Source organism: Rhinoraja longicauda, chromosome 4 (genome assembly GCF_053455715.1).
Source record: "Rhinoraja longicauda isolate Sanriku21f chromosome 4, sRhiLon1.1, whole genome shotgun sequence".
NCBI classification, from domain to species: Eukaryota; Metazoa; Chordata; class Chondrichthyes; order Rajiformes; family Arhynchobatidae; genus Rhinoraja; species Rhinoraja longicauda.
The window spans coordinates 87,690,509-87,707,050 of NC_135956.1; the positions used below are offsets into that span (position 1 = coordinate 87,690,509).

The following is a 16,542-nucleotide window of genomic DNA, read 5'->3' on the forward strand; positions in this document are numbered from 1 at the left end:
ATATCATTCATGTAAGCGTAACGTCAAGAAATGGCTTATTGAGAACCAACAAAGTCAACACTGATGCTAGTTTTTTCCCACTTGAACGTGACTCTTAAAACTTAAACTTAAAAAATGTAAACTTTAAATTAAGACTGTGCTCACACTGTATTTTTACATCTGCTGTTTGGGTTTTGTCTGCTCATTTTAATGAACTGTATTGCTTTGAATGGTAATGTACTATGTTTTTAACAATTGTACATATTGTATTGTATTGCATTTCTTTTCTAGGATGCCTAACAACATCAGGCTAAGGGACTATCGATGAAAACTAGCCTCTCGGGTACATTTACATTTGTTTAAATGTCAATGAATGTACATTGTCCCTTTTTCAAATAAATTATTAAATAAAATAAATTAAAAAAAAATGTTTGCTCAATATTCGAATCAAGGCGTAATAATGTAATGGGGAAACAAACCTGGTTGGTTTCAGGAATGCTGGATTAAAAACATTGAAGTAAAGAGAATGTTTTCATCAGTTTATTCACAAAACGCTGGAGTAACTCAGCAGGTCAGGCAGCATCTCGGGAGAGAAGGAATGGGTGACGTTTCGAGTCGAGACCCCTTCTTCAGACTGATTGCCATAATATGTGTAATATGGTGGAGTCTGTGAATTGTCCACTGGCTCCACAATTTGGTTCCATTGAAGCCAATGGAGAAGTGAAAGACAAAACACACTACAACATGATCATTACCATAGTCTGCCGCCAGTGGAAAACAAATGCCTCCATGAAAAAGATTGGGAAGACTGGGCTTGTATTCACTGGAGTTTAGAAGGATGAGAGGGGATCTTATAGAGACATATAAAATTATAAAAGGACTGGACAAGCTAGATGCAGGAACAATGTTCCCAATGTTGGGGGAAGTCCAGAACCAGGGGCCACACAGTCTGAGAACAAAGGGGAGGCCGTTTAAAACTGAGGTGAGAAAGAACTTTTTCATCCAGAGAGTTGTGCATTTGTGGAATTTTCTGCCACAGAGGGCAGTGGAGGCCAAGTCACTGGATGGATTTAAGAGAAAGTTAGATAGAGCTCTAGGGGCTAGTGGAATCAAGGGTTATGGGGAGAAGGCAGGCACGGGTTATTGATTGTGGACGCAGCCATGATCACAATGAATGGTGGTGCTGGCTCAAAGGGCCGAATGGTCTCCTCCTGCACCTATTTTCTATGTTTCTATGTAGCTCTATGACCTCCACTACTAATTTGATACAACTTCTGGCCATTTTTTCTCTGTGTTGCATGAATATGATAACATAGTTGAGATCCTCAGATACTGGCCTAAGTGTAATTTATAAAGTTCAATTGGAAAGAGTAAAATAATTGCGAATATATCTCTTTTCAATGAGTCCTGGGTTTCACTGGTCTTTGGTAATTTCAAATCCACTTTTTCCAAAGAAATTTGGTGATATTTGGTGAGATCTCATGAAGACATGATCTCGTGTGACAAGATCTGGAATATAATCCAAATTCTTTGGGGCCATGCTGTCTTCTACAAATTAACATAAGCCACAAATACTGAACCGACGAGGAAAATACATATTTTTCCCACATTTTTAAAACTTAGGCAACCTTATACCCAAATTTATGCAAAATTAAGTATTTGCACATAACACCATCTTTTGGCCAACAAAAGAGACATCACCAGCTGTCACGAAAGAAAACCTTTGTCGTGTGTGTATGTGCATTTATGTGCTTTCATTGGAGTGGGGATTTGTGGAACTGGTAAATGCTCAGCCATCTAAACATCGGGACGAAAAACAGGAGCTGCAAATGAAATATGATTACCAGTTACAGCTTGTGCGGTTCCAATAGCTCAGTGCCTTGGCTTATGCATTGCTCCAATAGTTATTCTGAATAAATAAGATCAACAATGAAACAGTCTATGATGTGGTCATGACTCAGTCCTAATCTCTAGTTTAACCTTTTTTATCATTTTTCTATTAACCACAATGCTGTTGAAATTCTTTGGCTAACAGACTTTGGAAAAATTGCTTTGCACACAAAATACACACTGATGCTGCAATTAGACAGACAATTGAGGTTGTGATACAGGGATGCTAACTAGAACCTCTTTGTGTTCGTGGCCACTTTGTAATAAAGGGAACATTGCATTACTGGCGATGTGTATAATTCCCTTTCATATTGCACAACTGAACTACAGTGCAATTTAAAACTCATCACACAGAACCACTGGCAGCTGCTTATTACTTAGAAATTGTTGGCACACAAAGATTTCTGGTCTCACAGTCGCACGTAAGAAAGACAAAAATGACACCGTGGTAATGATTTTCACAGTTGTGATCCCACAACATGATAAACAGACACAATCTGTGAGGGGGTGGGGGGGAAAGCAATTCGTCCGTTTTTTTTGTAATCACAAATGTAAAAACTTCAAATACAATATACGTTCAAAACCAGTAGGCTAATAACTTGATTCTGGTGCTTTTTGTTTTGTTCCGACTTTGGTTCACAGATTAGTAATAACGCAACACTTGGTACCCGACAAGGAATGGCAGGCACTACTTCAGATGTGGTTTCTCTGTCAAATCAGAGCTCTCTGTAACTCGTGGTTCGATGTTTTTCTCAGTCAAATATTTTCACGTATTTTACAGTACAAGAAATGTCTATTTGGTTCAGTTTCAGCCTGCTAAAAGACTGGGTGTTTTTCTTCTTCTTCTTTCATTTAAAACTAATTCTACCGCACATTTACAATGTGTTGCTTTTTTTCCCCTCCCCAATAGTAAACTCGACAGACAGTCTGAAAAACGTGTTCAACACACAGCACTCTGTGTTCTTTTTCTTGCAGGAGATGTGCAAAGGGGTCTTCCACGACTTCCCTTTGTTTTGTTTTTTTACGAGGCTTCTTCGAGAGTGTCTGTGAGGGTTTCCACGGCCAGGCCTACCGAGGGCTCGGGCGGTTTCAAGCGCTTGACCGTGTTTTTCAGCGCCTGCCTCTTGTTGCAGAACCACACCCTCACCACCTCCCGATCGTAGTTCAGTTTCTCGGCGATCTCCGTCATCTCCTGGCCCGACGGGTGAGTGTTCTTTTCAAAGTGGGCATTTAAGATCTCCAAGGCCTGCGGCGTGAAAGACGTCCGTCGCTTGCGCTTTTTGGAGGGCTCACTGCCGATAAACTCAGTTAGATTCTGCATTCCTGCACGGTGGCGGGCCTCTGCCTCAGCCATCCACCGCTCAAGAACGGGCTTAATCTTCTGGGCACTTTTAGGGGTGATGTCCAGCTTTTCGAACCTGGCAGGATACAAAAGGCCAGGGTTCAGTTTGGCTGTCAGACTGCTAGCTACAGAGCCCTCTTGGCAATCCTGTGGTAGGAAAAAGTGGCTTCTCAGGATGGTGTGTCTGAGGAGAGTTGAGAAAGAAGAGTCTTACTCTGGTGCTGTGCCAAGGTGGGATTCTACTACTTGATTAACCGGCAGAGACACTTAGAATTGGCCATGCGACCAATTTTTTTTGCCAGAAAGAATTAATTAAAAATGTCATCGATCCACACATATAACTTACATAATTTACATCTCTAAAACAATCATCAAAACTACATTCCAGAAACGTATAAACACACACACACATTTACACAATTTTTCCCATTCAACAATCTGTCCACATTACCTGAAAAAATGTGTTAATCATGCACTGAGTGGCAATCCAATTTGGAGAAAATTGAACGCTCAAGTAAAAGAAAAGCAGGTGTAAGGCCTTGTCTTTGAAATGACACCTGTTCTGGTGGGGAAGGTGGGACGGGAAGAAGGCCAAAGGCTCCTTCAGACACTGTGCAACGCCCCCAGGAACCCACCCACACGACCAGAAGGGGGGAGAGGGGGAACGATGTAAAAAAAGAGGCACAGTTCCGAGCTCAATGGCCGAGCATTCAGGGCATTACAGAGCAAGCAGCCATTTCCAGCACACCAGCACTGTTACTGAATGCCACCCTGAATGAGTGGGTGTTCAAAAGATCTTTGGCTGTCTTACGAATGTCACATTTAATCACATTCTATGAGATGATAGATTCTCAAATGTTGTAAAAAAAGATTCATCATAATAGAGTGCACATGAAATATTAATTCTGTTAATACAATTGTACTGGGAAATATGATTTTTCAATTATAGGCAAATCTCCATGTGGTCTAAAATCAATGCCCGCTTCATTAATTTCCTTCATAAATACTAACTGGAACGACCAAAACAGACCGTATATCTTTTTGGTCAAAACAACTTTCATGGTGCCAATGTCTGGCCATACAGATGTTTCACTTTTAATGATGGAATTAAATTGTCATCTTATAGAAACATATAACATTATAAAAGGACTGGACGAGCTAGATGCAAGAAAAAATGTTCCCAATGTTGGGCGAGTCCAGAACCAGGGGCCACAGTCTTAGAATAAAGGGGGAGGCCATTTTAAACTGAGGTGAGAAGGAGCTTTTTCACCCAGGGAGTTGTGAATGTGTGGAATTCTCTGCCACAGAGGGCAGTGGAGGCCAAATCACTGGATAGATTTAAGAGAGAGTTAGATAGAGCTCTGGGGGCTAGTGGAATCAAGGGATATGGGGAGAAGTTGGGCACAGGTTACTGATTGTGGATGATCAGCCATGATCACAATGAATGGCGGTGCTGGCTCGAAGGGCCAAATGACCTCCTCCTGCACCTATTTTCTATGTTTCTATGTTATTATATACACCTATCCTGGGGAGGCTTTGAATGATTATTTTTTGGTTTATTAGTTTAGAGATACAGCGCAGAAACAGGCCCTTCCACCCACCGAGTCCACATCGACCAGCGATCCCACCGCATTAACACGATCCCACACACACACACACTAGGGACAATTTCACATTTATACCAAGTCAATTAACCTACAAACCTGCATGTCTTTGGAGTGTGGGAGGAAAACGAAGATCTCGGAGAAAACCCACACAGGGAGAACGTACAAACTCCGTACAGACAGCACCCTTGGTCAGGGTTGAACCCGGGTCTCTGGCGCTATAAGGCTGTAGCCCTACCACTGCGTCACTCAAAATGGTTTACAATCATAGCCTTTTGTTAAAAAGAGGAGTTTCAGATCATTTAAAATATATATACAGAAGAAGTCTCACAGTAGAGCTCTATTCTGGGAACTTTAATTATAAAAGTAGATTAAATCAGAATACCTGAGTTATGATTAAAATGATTAAGTGAAATTCTTGTATTTCCACTTAAAATCATTATTTTTAAAATTTTATTATTATTAATATAAAATATATTTTTTTAGCCTTGGGGATTGGGAGGGGGTATATATGTCTTGTACTGTCCTGTACTATTTGTTGGTTTTCTGTGTAAAAAAAAAGCAAAAATAAATATATTTAATTTTTTTTTTAATGAATGTAACTTGTTCACCCTAACAGCATTGAACATGGTTTATTTTTCTCACGCAGTGTTCTTGCACAAGGTAAGACTTGGGGATGGAAGTACAGAAGTAATTACAAATTTGAAGGTCCTAGATAGGGTAGATAGTCAAAGCCTTTTCCCCAGGGCAGGGGAGCCTAAAACTAGAGGACATCGATGTAAGGTGAGAGGGGAAAGATTTAAAATGGACGACCTTTTTCACACAGAGGGTGGTGGGTGTATGGAATGAGCTGCCAGTGGAAGCTATGGAGGCGTGTATAATTACAATGTTTAAAAAACATTTGGATAGGAATATGGATGGAAAAGGTTTAGTGGGATCTGGGTCAAATTACAGGCAGATGGGACTAGTTCAGATGGAGCATTTTGGCTGAAGATCCTGTTTCCATGTTATATAACTCCATGACTATGGAATTGAGGAGGTCATACAATAGACAATGGACAATAGGTGCAGGAGGAGGCCATTCGGCCCTTCGAGCCAGCACCGCCATTCAATGTGATCATGGCTGATCATTCTCAATCAGTACCCCGTTCCTGCCTTCTCCCCATACCCCCTGACTCCGCTATCCTTAAGAGCTCTATCTAGCTCTCTCTTGAATGCTTCCAGAGAATTGGTCTTCTGAGGCAGAGAATTCCACAGAGTCACAACTCGCTGACTGAAAAAGTTTTTCCTCATCTCAGCTCTAAATTTTCCTACCCCTTATTCTTAAACTGTGGCCCCTGGTTCTGGACTCCCCCAACATTGGGAACATGTTTCCTGCCTCTAACGTGTCCAACCCCTTAATAATCTTATATGTTTTCTTTGTTTCCTTGTATCCTTTCTTTGAATGGTGGTGCTGGCTCGATGGGCAGAATGGCCTACTCCTGCACCTATTGTCTATTGTGATATAGGTGGAGACAGGAAGACAGTGAAAGAACTGGGAAGGGGGAGGGGAAGAGAGGGACAGAGGAACTATCTAAAGTTAGAGAAGTCAATGTTCATACCGCTGGGCTGTAAGCTGCCCAAGCGAAATACGAGGTGCTGTTCCTCCAATTTGTGGTGGGCCTCACTATGGCACTGGAGGAGGCCCATGACAGAAAGGTCAGACTGGGAGTGGGAGGGGGAGTTGAAGTGCTCAGCCACCGGGAGATCAGGTTGGTTGAGGCGGACTGAGCGAAGGTGTTGAGCGAAACGATCGCTGAGCCTGCGTTTGGTCTCGCCGCTGTAGAGAAATTGACATCTGGAACAGCGGATACAGTAGATGAGGTTGGAGGAGGTGCAGGTGAACCTCCGCCTCACCCGGAAAGACTGTTTGGGTCCTTGGATGGAGTTGAGGGGGGAGGTAAAGGGACAGGTGTTGCATCTTCTGCGGTTGCAGGGGAAAGTGCCCGGGGTTGGGGTGGTTTGGGTGGGAAGGGACGAGTGGACCAGGGAGTTACGGAGTGTGCCCATTCCTTCTCTCCAGAGATGCTGCCTGACCCGCTGAGTTACTCCAGCATTTTGTGATACCTTCGACTTGTACCAGCATCTGCAGTTATTTTCCTACACTCCTGGATAAACGATGAGATCATTTGCTTTAGGTGTGTTGGTTTGATGGTTGTCGTGAGATCTTTAGGGCCACCCAATATCCTTGGTTTCAGAAAGATGGCATTGTGTCGGTGTGTAACATTCCCCCAAGAGCTTAGTAATGGAATCTGGGCCAGGGATGGGTTTTAAACAACAGGAAGGTCTCGACCCGAAACGTCACCCATTCCTTCTCTCCCGAGATGCTGCCTGACCTGCTGAGTTACTCCAGCATTTTGTGAATAAACAGGAACCATTCCGTGACTACTACCCTTGTCCCAGTCAGGAGGAGTCCTACTGGAGACAATTGACTGAATCGTAAAGATTTCCGCCTGCTTTACTTAAATAACGTGCGCACAGTCCTGTGGGAAAGTGAATGCTCTTTGTTTTATATGTTCCTAACACTGAAATAAATGCCAAATTATTTTCTGTGACATTCAATCAAAATACTGGGTTAAACTCTTCTATCAGATGCACATCTCAATCATTTTTGCTTTTTATCTCTTATGCTCAGATTTTGTTATTCGTTGTGAAAAATTCAGTAACTCAATGATTTCTGGAGTTACATAGGAAATGAAAATAGTGTGTATCTAATTTTTCCATTGTTAACCATCAAACCACGAGAACACGAGAAAAGGAGAATGTATTTGAACTCCTGAATCTGTCTCACCATTCATTCATATCGCAGGGTGATAAATGCTTTGAGACAAAAATTCTGAACCTTGTGTTCAAATCTCTTCATGTCTTTGTTGCTCCAATCATTTTGACCATATAAAATTATTAAGGGGTTGGAGAGGCTAGATGCGGGGAGATTGTTCCCGATGTTGGGGAAGTCCAGAACCAGAGGTCACAGCTTAAGGATAAGGGGGAAGTCTTTTAGGACCGAGATGAGAAAACATTTCTTCACACAGAGAGTGGTGAGTCTGTGGAATTCTCTGCCACAGAAGGTAGTTGAGGCCAGTTCATTGGCTATATTTAAGAGGGAGTTAGATGTGGCCCTTGTGGCTAAAGGGATCAGGGGGGTATGGAGAGAAGGCAGGTACGGGTTACTGAGTTGGATGATCAGCCATGATCATATTGAATGGCGGTGTAGGCTCGAAGGGCCGAATGGCCTACTCCTGCACCTATTTTCTATGTCTATGTCTATGACCTCCTCCAATCATTCAGGAGCTTTGTGATCCTCAACCTTTTGTTTCTTGTGTATTCCAAGTAGCTCACCCTTAAAATATTTGCCTGATAAATCTCTGTCAGTCACCTTTTCAATCGGGACCTTTTGTTTGCAGAAGAGTGTTCTGGATGTAGACGGTGTGAAGAAAGGATTCCTGATATTACCTCTGAACTGCCTAGCACTGCTTGAAGATTATGCCCATTTATCCTGGATTCCTTAACAAAGGAAACCATTTCTCACGATCTACCTTACCATCCTTTGATAGGGCGGCACGGTGGCGCAGCGGTAGAGTTGCTGCCTTACAGCGAATGCAGCACCGGAGTCCCGGGTTCGATCCCGACTACGGGTGCTGTCTGTACGGAGTTTGTACGTTCTACCCGTGACCTGCGCGGGTTTTCCCCGAGATCTTCGGTTTCCTCCCACACTCCAAAGACGTGCAGGTATGTGGGTTAATTGGCTTGGTAAATGTTAAAAAAAATTGTCCCTAGTGTGTGTAGGATAGTGTTAATGTGCGGGGATCGCTGGTCGGCGCAGACCCGGTTGGCCGAAAGGGCCTGTTTCCGCACTGTATCTCTAAACTAAACTAAACTAAAGAGTATTTATTGGCAAACTTGCAACTGGTGAAGGTGGGTTGTGGAGGACTGTAAAATCCATCAGAAACTGAGCTCTGGAGTCATGGAGCCCAGATGGTAGTGGTTTGCCCCACCACCTCCATGTTGACTTCTCTTATCCCATTTGCCCGCATTAGGGGCTATATCCTCTGAGACGTTGCCTCATTCAGTTGTTGTCTAAACGTCTCAATGTTTAAAGAGCCCAATAAACTTATATTACAGTATTGTCTTTCAATAAAATCAGGGTGATCTCTCTAGTAAATTGCAGTGAGGTGAGAGTTAGTTTAGTTTAGTTTAGTTTAGTTTAGTGATATGTGTATGTGTATGTGTATAATATCACTCTCTGTCACTCACAGTTGCATAAGCTACACTGGTCATAAAGAACCATTCTCGGTAGCAGGCAGGAACTGAGGTGAGAAGAAACTTTTTCACCCAGAGAGTTGTGAATTTGTGGAATTCTCTGCCACAGAGGGCAGTGGAGGCCATTTCGCTGGACGAATTTGAAAGAGAGTTAGATAGAGCTCTGGGGGCCAGTGGAATCAAGGGATATGGGGAGAAGGCAGGCACGGGTTACGGATTGTGGACGATCAGCCATGATCACGATGAGTGGCGATGCTGGCTCGAAGGGCCAAGTGGCCTCCTCCTGCACCTATTTTCTATGTTTCTATGTTTCGAAGAACAGGTCCATGGCTTTGCTCACGAGGGGATTACTCAATCATTTGGGCTGGTCAAAACATTGTTGTAATAGGTAACCATACCTTATGAAACATAACTAGTCTTTTGATCTTATTGATACTGGTCATCTAAGGAATACAACTGTATGCAAATTGTTCTCATAAATTAACTTAACAAAATTTGCAGTTCAGGATTTAAAAAATGGCAGAATGACATCCATGTTGATTATTGTGAGATGGTGTGTAGGAATTGGCTTCATCTGAGAAATTTAATACAAAAAGTGCTGCTGGTAATATTAACTTACATCTAGTCTCATCCACAATCACTCCTGTACTCAACTTTTAGTTTAGTTTAGAGATACAGCGAGACACAGATTATTAAGGGATTGGACACGTTAGAGGCAGGAAACATGTTCCCAATGTTGGGGGAGTCCAGAACCAGGGGCCACACAGTTTAAGAATAAGGGGTAGGCCATTTAGAACGGAGATGAGGAAAAACCTTTTTAGTCAGAGAGTTGAGAATCTGTGGAGTTCTCTGCCTCAGAAGGTAGTGGAGGCCAATTCTCTGAATGCATTCAAGAGAGAGCTAGATAGAGCTCTTAAGGATAGCGGAGTCAGGGGGTATGGGGAGAAGGCAGGAACGGGGTACTGATTGAGAAACATCATCCAGTTTAAAAACAAATATAAACACATGATTTTTTCTAGGTACAGTGAGGAGGGGGATTAACAGTCACCAGGGGTTCTACATATAATAACACATCATTATTTAAATATGTATATCTATATGAACATATAAGGGTGTATGAGTATTTTTGTATTAATATCTGACTTATTATACGGGTGGGTGACTATATTTGTATTTATATTTTGTACGTAAATGGTCGGGTATATGTATATATGTGATTGGCCTAATGTATGTATATGTATCAGATGTAGTTAATATAGACATTATTGTGTAAATAGGTATATTCATATGATTGTAGGCGTGAGTGATTATATATGTAGTTATATATGTATTTTAGGTATTAGTTATTGTTGTTAATACTTGATAAATATTGATTAGGGAATGGGGGTAGGGTTAAATAAGTTCACACTTCTTCCTACTCCTTTTCGCACATGTAAAGACGTTAAGTACTGGATGAAATTCTTTGTTTTTTTGATTATTTTGTTTTTTAATTGATGTCTTTTAACATGTACGAAATAAAATGATAGTTAGTTAGTTAGTAGTTAGTTAATGATCAGCCATGATCACATTGAATGGTGGTGCTGGCTCGAAGGGCCGAATGGCCTACTCCTGCACCTATTGTCTATTGAAACAGGCCCTTCAGCCCATTGAGCCCGTGCTGACCAATACAGTATCCTATCATGCACACTAGGGGTAATTTACAGAAATCGACTGGCCTACAAACCTACATGTCTTTGGAATGTGGGAGGAAACCAGTGCAGCTGGAGAAAACCCACATGGTCACAGGGGGAATGTACAAACTCTGCACAGATAGCACCCATAGTTCGGATGGAACCCTGGCCTGCGTCGCTGTGAGGCACCAAATCTACCGCTGCACCACTGTGCCGTCCTTAAATCTGACCTGCCAGTGATTGAAACTCAGGGAGGGCAGAACTGAACTCGGGCTACGAATTCAACATTGAATGAATGAATGAATGAATGAATGAATAAATGAATAGGTTTATTGGCCAAGTATGTGCACATACAAGGAATGTGCCTTGGTGCTCCGCTCACAAACGACAACACAAACATACAGTTAACAATTAGGAATAAAGCATAAACACATCAAAACGATAAGGATACAACATTACGGTCTAAACATGTGGGTGAAAATAAACCAGAGCAATAAAAGAGACTACAGACTTTGGTTATTGACTAGAACTATCACTCGTGGAAAAAAGCTTTTTGTTTTTATGTCTGGCTGTGGCTGCTTTGACAGTCCGGAGTCGCCCTCCAGAGGGAAGTGCTTCAAAGAGTTTGTGGCCAGGGTGAGAGTAGGAGTAGAATGAGGACATTGGGCCCATCGTGCCTACTCCCCCATTCAATCATGGCTGATCTCTGCCTCCGAATCCCATTTTCCTGCCTTCTCGTCATAACCCTCGACACCCGTTCTAATCAAGGATTTGCCTGGCTCTGCCTTAAGACCGATTGTCGTTGGGCGGTGTGTGCTGGGAAAGAGTTGGGGTGGGTCAGAGCCTGGAAGGGGGAGGGGGGGAAAGAGAGGGACAGAGGAACTATCCGAAGTTAGGGAAGTCTACGTTCATACCGCTGGCGCGTAAAGTGCCCAAGCGAAATATGACCACCCCAACTAGGCTATGACCCACCCCAACTCTTCTCCAGTGGTGGGCCCGAGCCTGCCAACTATCACTTGGCGGGCTTGGTCCCACCTCTGTCTCTTTTGCAGCTTTCTCCCTTTGTGTTTTGCCTGGGTAAGAGATGCCTGGCTTGCAAGTGCTACCGACCGCTGGAACAAGTGCTCAACATCTGGCCCAGGCTGCCTTTCCACAGGTCTAGAAGCCAGCAGCTGGAATCGTGCAACGTCTGGAATACTCCTTCACTGGGTCGTTTTTCCATGGACGCCCAGCCGATTTGCCACCAAGGGAAGATGTTTCACTGGGTGTTGTGCAAGATAACTGGGCAGCTGTTGAAATCCATTCCCCCTGCGCCAGACACCCCCATGATATTCTCAACCCTCCAAGCAGAGCGCTCTCTGTCTGTCTGTCTGTCTGTCTCCAACACATTGTATCAAGGATATCCATACAACATGCTTCACCTTTGCACTGAGGATTCTAAGCTGCAAACGGTAAAAAAAAACTATAACAGCGATCTGACCAGAAATTATCTTCAGAACCTATTAAGAGCATTGAAAATGCATTTTAGGTAGAAACATAGAAAATAGGTGCAGGAGTAGGCCATTCGGCCCTTCGAGCCTGCACCGCCATTCAATATGATCATGGCTGATCATCCAACTCAGTACCCCGTACCTGCCTTCTCTCCATACCCCCTGATCCCTTTAGCCACAAGGGCCACATCTAACTCCCTCTTAAATATAGCCAATGAACTGGCCTCAACTACCTTCTGTGGCAGAGAATTCCACAGATTCACCACTCTCTGTGTGAAAAAAACCATTCTCATCTCGGTCCTAAAAGACTTCCCCCTTATCCTTAAACTGTGACCCCTTGTTCTGGACTTCCCCAACATCGGGAACAATCTCCCCGCATCTAGCCTGTCCAACCCCTTAAGAATTTTGTAAGTTTCTATAAGATCCCCCCTCAATCTTCTAAATTCCAGCGAGTACAAGCCGAGTCTATCCAGTCTTTCTTCATATGAAAGTCCTGCCATCCCAGGAATCAATCTGGTGAACCTTCTCTGTACTCCCTCTATGGTATAACGTTCGGGGGAAGTCCTTCAATGTTCAATGGTTGGAGTTGAAAATGATTATGGTCAAATCTTCCTGGTGTGGGACAAATAAAGGAATATATTATTATTATTATGGTCTGCTGAGCATTCCACGACTTATGCTGGAGAAGGCAGGCTCACTTTGGACAAGCAGAAGAGGTATTTGCAGAGGAAGACGATGTTTCAGAAGCATAACGTTGGGTGGATGTGTTTAAAGCTGCACAATTCAGTCAGTCTCCAGAATTACCGCTAGATGACACCTAGATGACAACATTTCTTTGTGTCGCCCACAAGGACCCTATGGACATTGACTTCCCTAACTTCAGATAGTTCCTCTGTCCCTCTCTTTCCCCTCCACCTTCCCAGTTCTCCCACTAGTCTTCCTGTCTCCTACTACATCCTATCTTTGTCCCGCCCCCTCCCCTGACATCAGTCTGCAGAAGGGTCTCGGCCCGAAACGAAAGATCCTATGGATCTTATAGAAACATATAAAATTATAAAAAGGACTGGACAAGCTAGATGCAGGAAAAATGTTCCCAATGTTGGGGCGAGTCCAGAACCAGGGGCCACCACAGTCTTAGAATAAAGGGGAGGCCATTTAAAACTGAGGTGAGAAAAAACTTTTTCACCCAGAGAGTGGTGAATTTGTGGAATTCTCTACCACAGAGGGCAGTGGAGGCCAAATCACTGGATGGATTTAAGAGAGAGTTAGATAGAGCTCTAGGAGCTAGTGGAATCAAGGGATATGGGGAGAAGGCAGGCATGGGGTATTGATTGGGGACGATCAGCCATGATCACAATGAATGACGTTGCTGGCTCGAAGGGCCGAATGGCCTCCTCCTGCACCTATTTTCTATGTTTCTATGTTTCTATACACAGCATCATCTATGACTTCCCTATTTCGTTCAACTTAAAGGGGGACATGGGGTGGTGCAGTGGTAGGGCTACTGCCTTACAGCACCAGAGACAGGTTCGATCCTGACTACGGGCGCTGTCTGTACGGAGTTTGTACGTTCTCCCCGTGAAGTGCGTGGGTTTTCTCCGAGATCTTCGGTTTCCTCCCACACTCCAAAGACGCACAGGTTTGTAGGTTAAATGGCTCGGTGTAAATGTAAATTGTCCCCTAGTGTGTGTAGGATAGTATTAGTGTGCGGGGATCGCTGGTCGGCGTGGACTCGGTGGACCGAACGCCGATGAGCATGTTTCCACGGTATCTCTAAACTAAACTAAACTAAAAGCTTAAGTATAATTGCTGCAGACCTGAAAATTAAAACTGCAATGAGCTTAAAAAACAATGGAACCTTAACACCCTGACATCCGTAAAATATCCTTGTGTCACCACAAATCTTCCTCATATTTGCTTCCAAGATGGTGCACAATTCAAGGGACTATTTGCGTGGAGATTGTGACTATTTGCCACAGAAGCAGATATGCATTGAGAGAGAGCAAAAGAAACGTTGCCGTTACTGCGGTTTGGCAGCATCTCATCCATTGGACCCAAGGGACAACACCTAAGGACCATCCAAAAGGTGATTGTACACAATAGGTGGTAGACACAAAATGCTGGAGTAACTCAGCGGGTCAGGCAGCATCTCAGGAGAGAAGGAATGGGTGACGTTTCGGGTCGAGACCCTTCTTCAGACTGATGTCAGGGGAGGGGGCTGGACAAAGATAGGATGTAGTAGGAGACAGGAAGACTAGTGGGAGAACCGGGAAGAGGGGAGGGGAAAGAGAGGGACAGAAGAACTATCTGAAGTTAGGGAAGTCAATGTTCATACCGCTGGGCTGCAAGCTGCCCAAGCGAAATATGAGGTGCTGTTCCTCCAATTTGGGCTGGGCTTCACTATGACAATGGAGGAGGCCCATGACAGAAAGGTCAGACTGGGAATGGGAGGGGGAGTTGAAGTGCTGAGCCACCGGGAGAACAGGTTGGTTAAGGCGGAGATGTTGAGCGAAACGATCGCTGAGCCTCGACCCGAAACGTCACCCATTCCTTCTCTCCTGAGATGCTGCCTGACCTGCTGAGTTACTCCAGCATTTTGTGCCCACCTTCGATTTGAACAAGCATCTGCAGTTATTCTCCTACCGTATACGATAGCTGTGTTGTTAGTGAGTTGCGGGTGAAGTCAGATTTGTAAATGAGAGTTTGTGCTCAACACACTGGGAGCCTGGTTGTCAGTTGTGTTATAAATCGTGGGGTTGGGCAGGCATCAGCTTTAAAGTACTGCAAGGCAGACAGGTGAGCAGGTACCTTTCTGTTGTTAAATGCCATTACAGCTAGATGAAGCCAAAACGACAAATTCCTCCCACTCTTTGAGTTAAATTACACGTATCTGTGCAAGATTCGAGTGGAACAAAGAATACTTAAATACTCAGGCTCATTTCAACTCACCATTCAGGTGTGTGCTGCATAATAATAAAACTAATGTACATTTTCTGTCCACTCTGTGCATCTGTTAGTATAAGAAAATAACTGCAGATGCTGGTACAAATCGAAGGTATTTATTCACAAAATGCTGGAGTAACTCAGCAGGTCAGGCAGCATCCCAGGAGAGAAGGAATGGGTGACGTTTCGGGAAGAAGGGTCTCGACCCGAAACGTCACCCATTCCTTCTCACCTGAGATGCTTCCTGACCTGCTGAGTTACTCCAGCATTTTGTGAATAAATACCTTCGCTGTGCATCCGTTATGCTTCTGGGTTTCGTTATGTTAAGCCTCGATAAAGGAGAATTTGCACATCGTTTTAATGTGATGTCAGTTAATTGACTCGGCTGCAGTGACCATTGACCATGAAAATCTACTGATTTCTGAGGAATATGTGCATTAAAATCACACGGCACGTTATATATTTATAAAGTACTAGACCAAGTGGACCCGTTGGGCCCAAACCTCTCCTGCATTGGTGCAGCACCCTCTCCTCCCCCCCTACCCCCTCCCAACCCCTCCCCCCCACCCTACTCTCACCCCCTCCCTCCCTCCTCCCCTCCCCCTTCCCCTCCGCTCTCCTTCTCCCACTTCCACCTCCCCCTCACTCCATGCCCCTCAACCCCCTTTATCCTCCCTCCTCCCACTTCCCACCCTACCCCCCTCCCTCCACCCCTTCCTCCTCTCCCTCCATCCCCCCCACCCTCCCCTCCCCCCTTCCCCTACCCCCCACTCCATCCCCCTCAACCTCACATCCTCCCTCCTCCCCCTCCCTCCCTTCCTCCCTCCCTCCCCCCCCCACCCCCTCTCTCCCTAGGAGATAGATTTAAACTTTAAAATGTGAATAACTTAAAAAGTATAACACCGATTTCAATGAAACTTCTTCCATTAGCACCAAATGGACGACGGTGAGTAAGGTGGGCCTAAAATTGTCGCGCTATCGTGTACCGTTTTGGCTGTAGTTCAGGAACAAACAAACGAGAGTTTTAGTATATAGATTAGGTGGAAAGGCTGCCCAGCTCTGGAGTTCGAGACTGGTCTGGTTAGGTCATGTGGGGAATCCTTTGAGGGGAGACTCGAACTCTGTTTCTTCCAGGAATCAGGATTTGCAAAAGTGTGGTCTTGCATTAAGACTTAAGGAAATCTTAAGGGAGAAATCTTGAGGGCGTGCAGCGTAGGTTCACGAGGTTAACTCCTGGAATGGCGGGACCGTCATATGTTGAAAGACTGGAGCAACTGGGCTTGTATTCACTGGAATTTAGAAGGATGAGGGGGGATCTTATTGAA

At 44.2% G+C, this 16,542-nt stretch overlaps 1 protein-coding gene across 1 annotated transcript in view; it reads right to left on the reverse strand.

The window, feature by feature from the left end:
• Positions 1–2,329: 2,329 nt before the first annotated feature.
• The window catches only part of pou6f2 (POU class 6 homeobox 2), a 453,085-nt gene continuing 438,872 nt past the window's right edge, over positions 2,330–16,542 (reverse strand). The window contains exon 12 of the mRNA XM_078398327.1: positions 2,330–3,395. Coding sequence (XP_078254453.1) covers positions 2,891–3,395 — 505 coding nt within the window. The 3' untranslated portion in view covers positions 2,330–2,890. The remainder of the gene's footprint in view (positions 3,396–16,542) is intronic.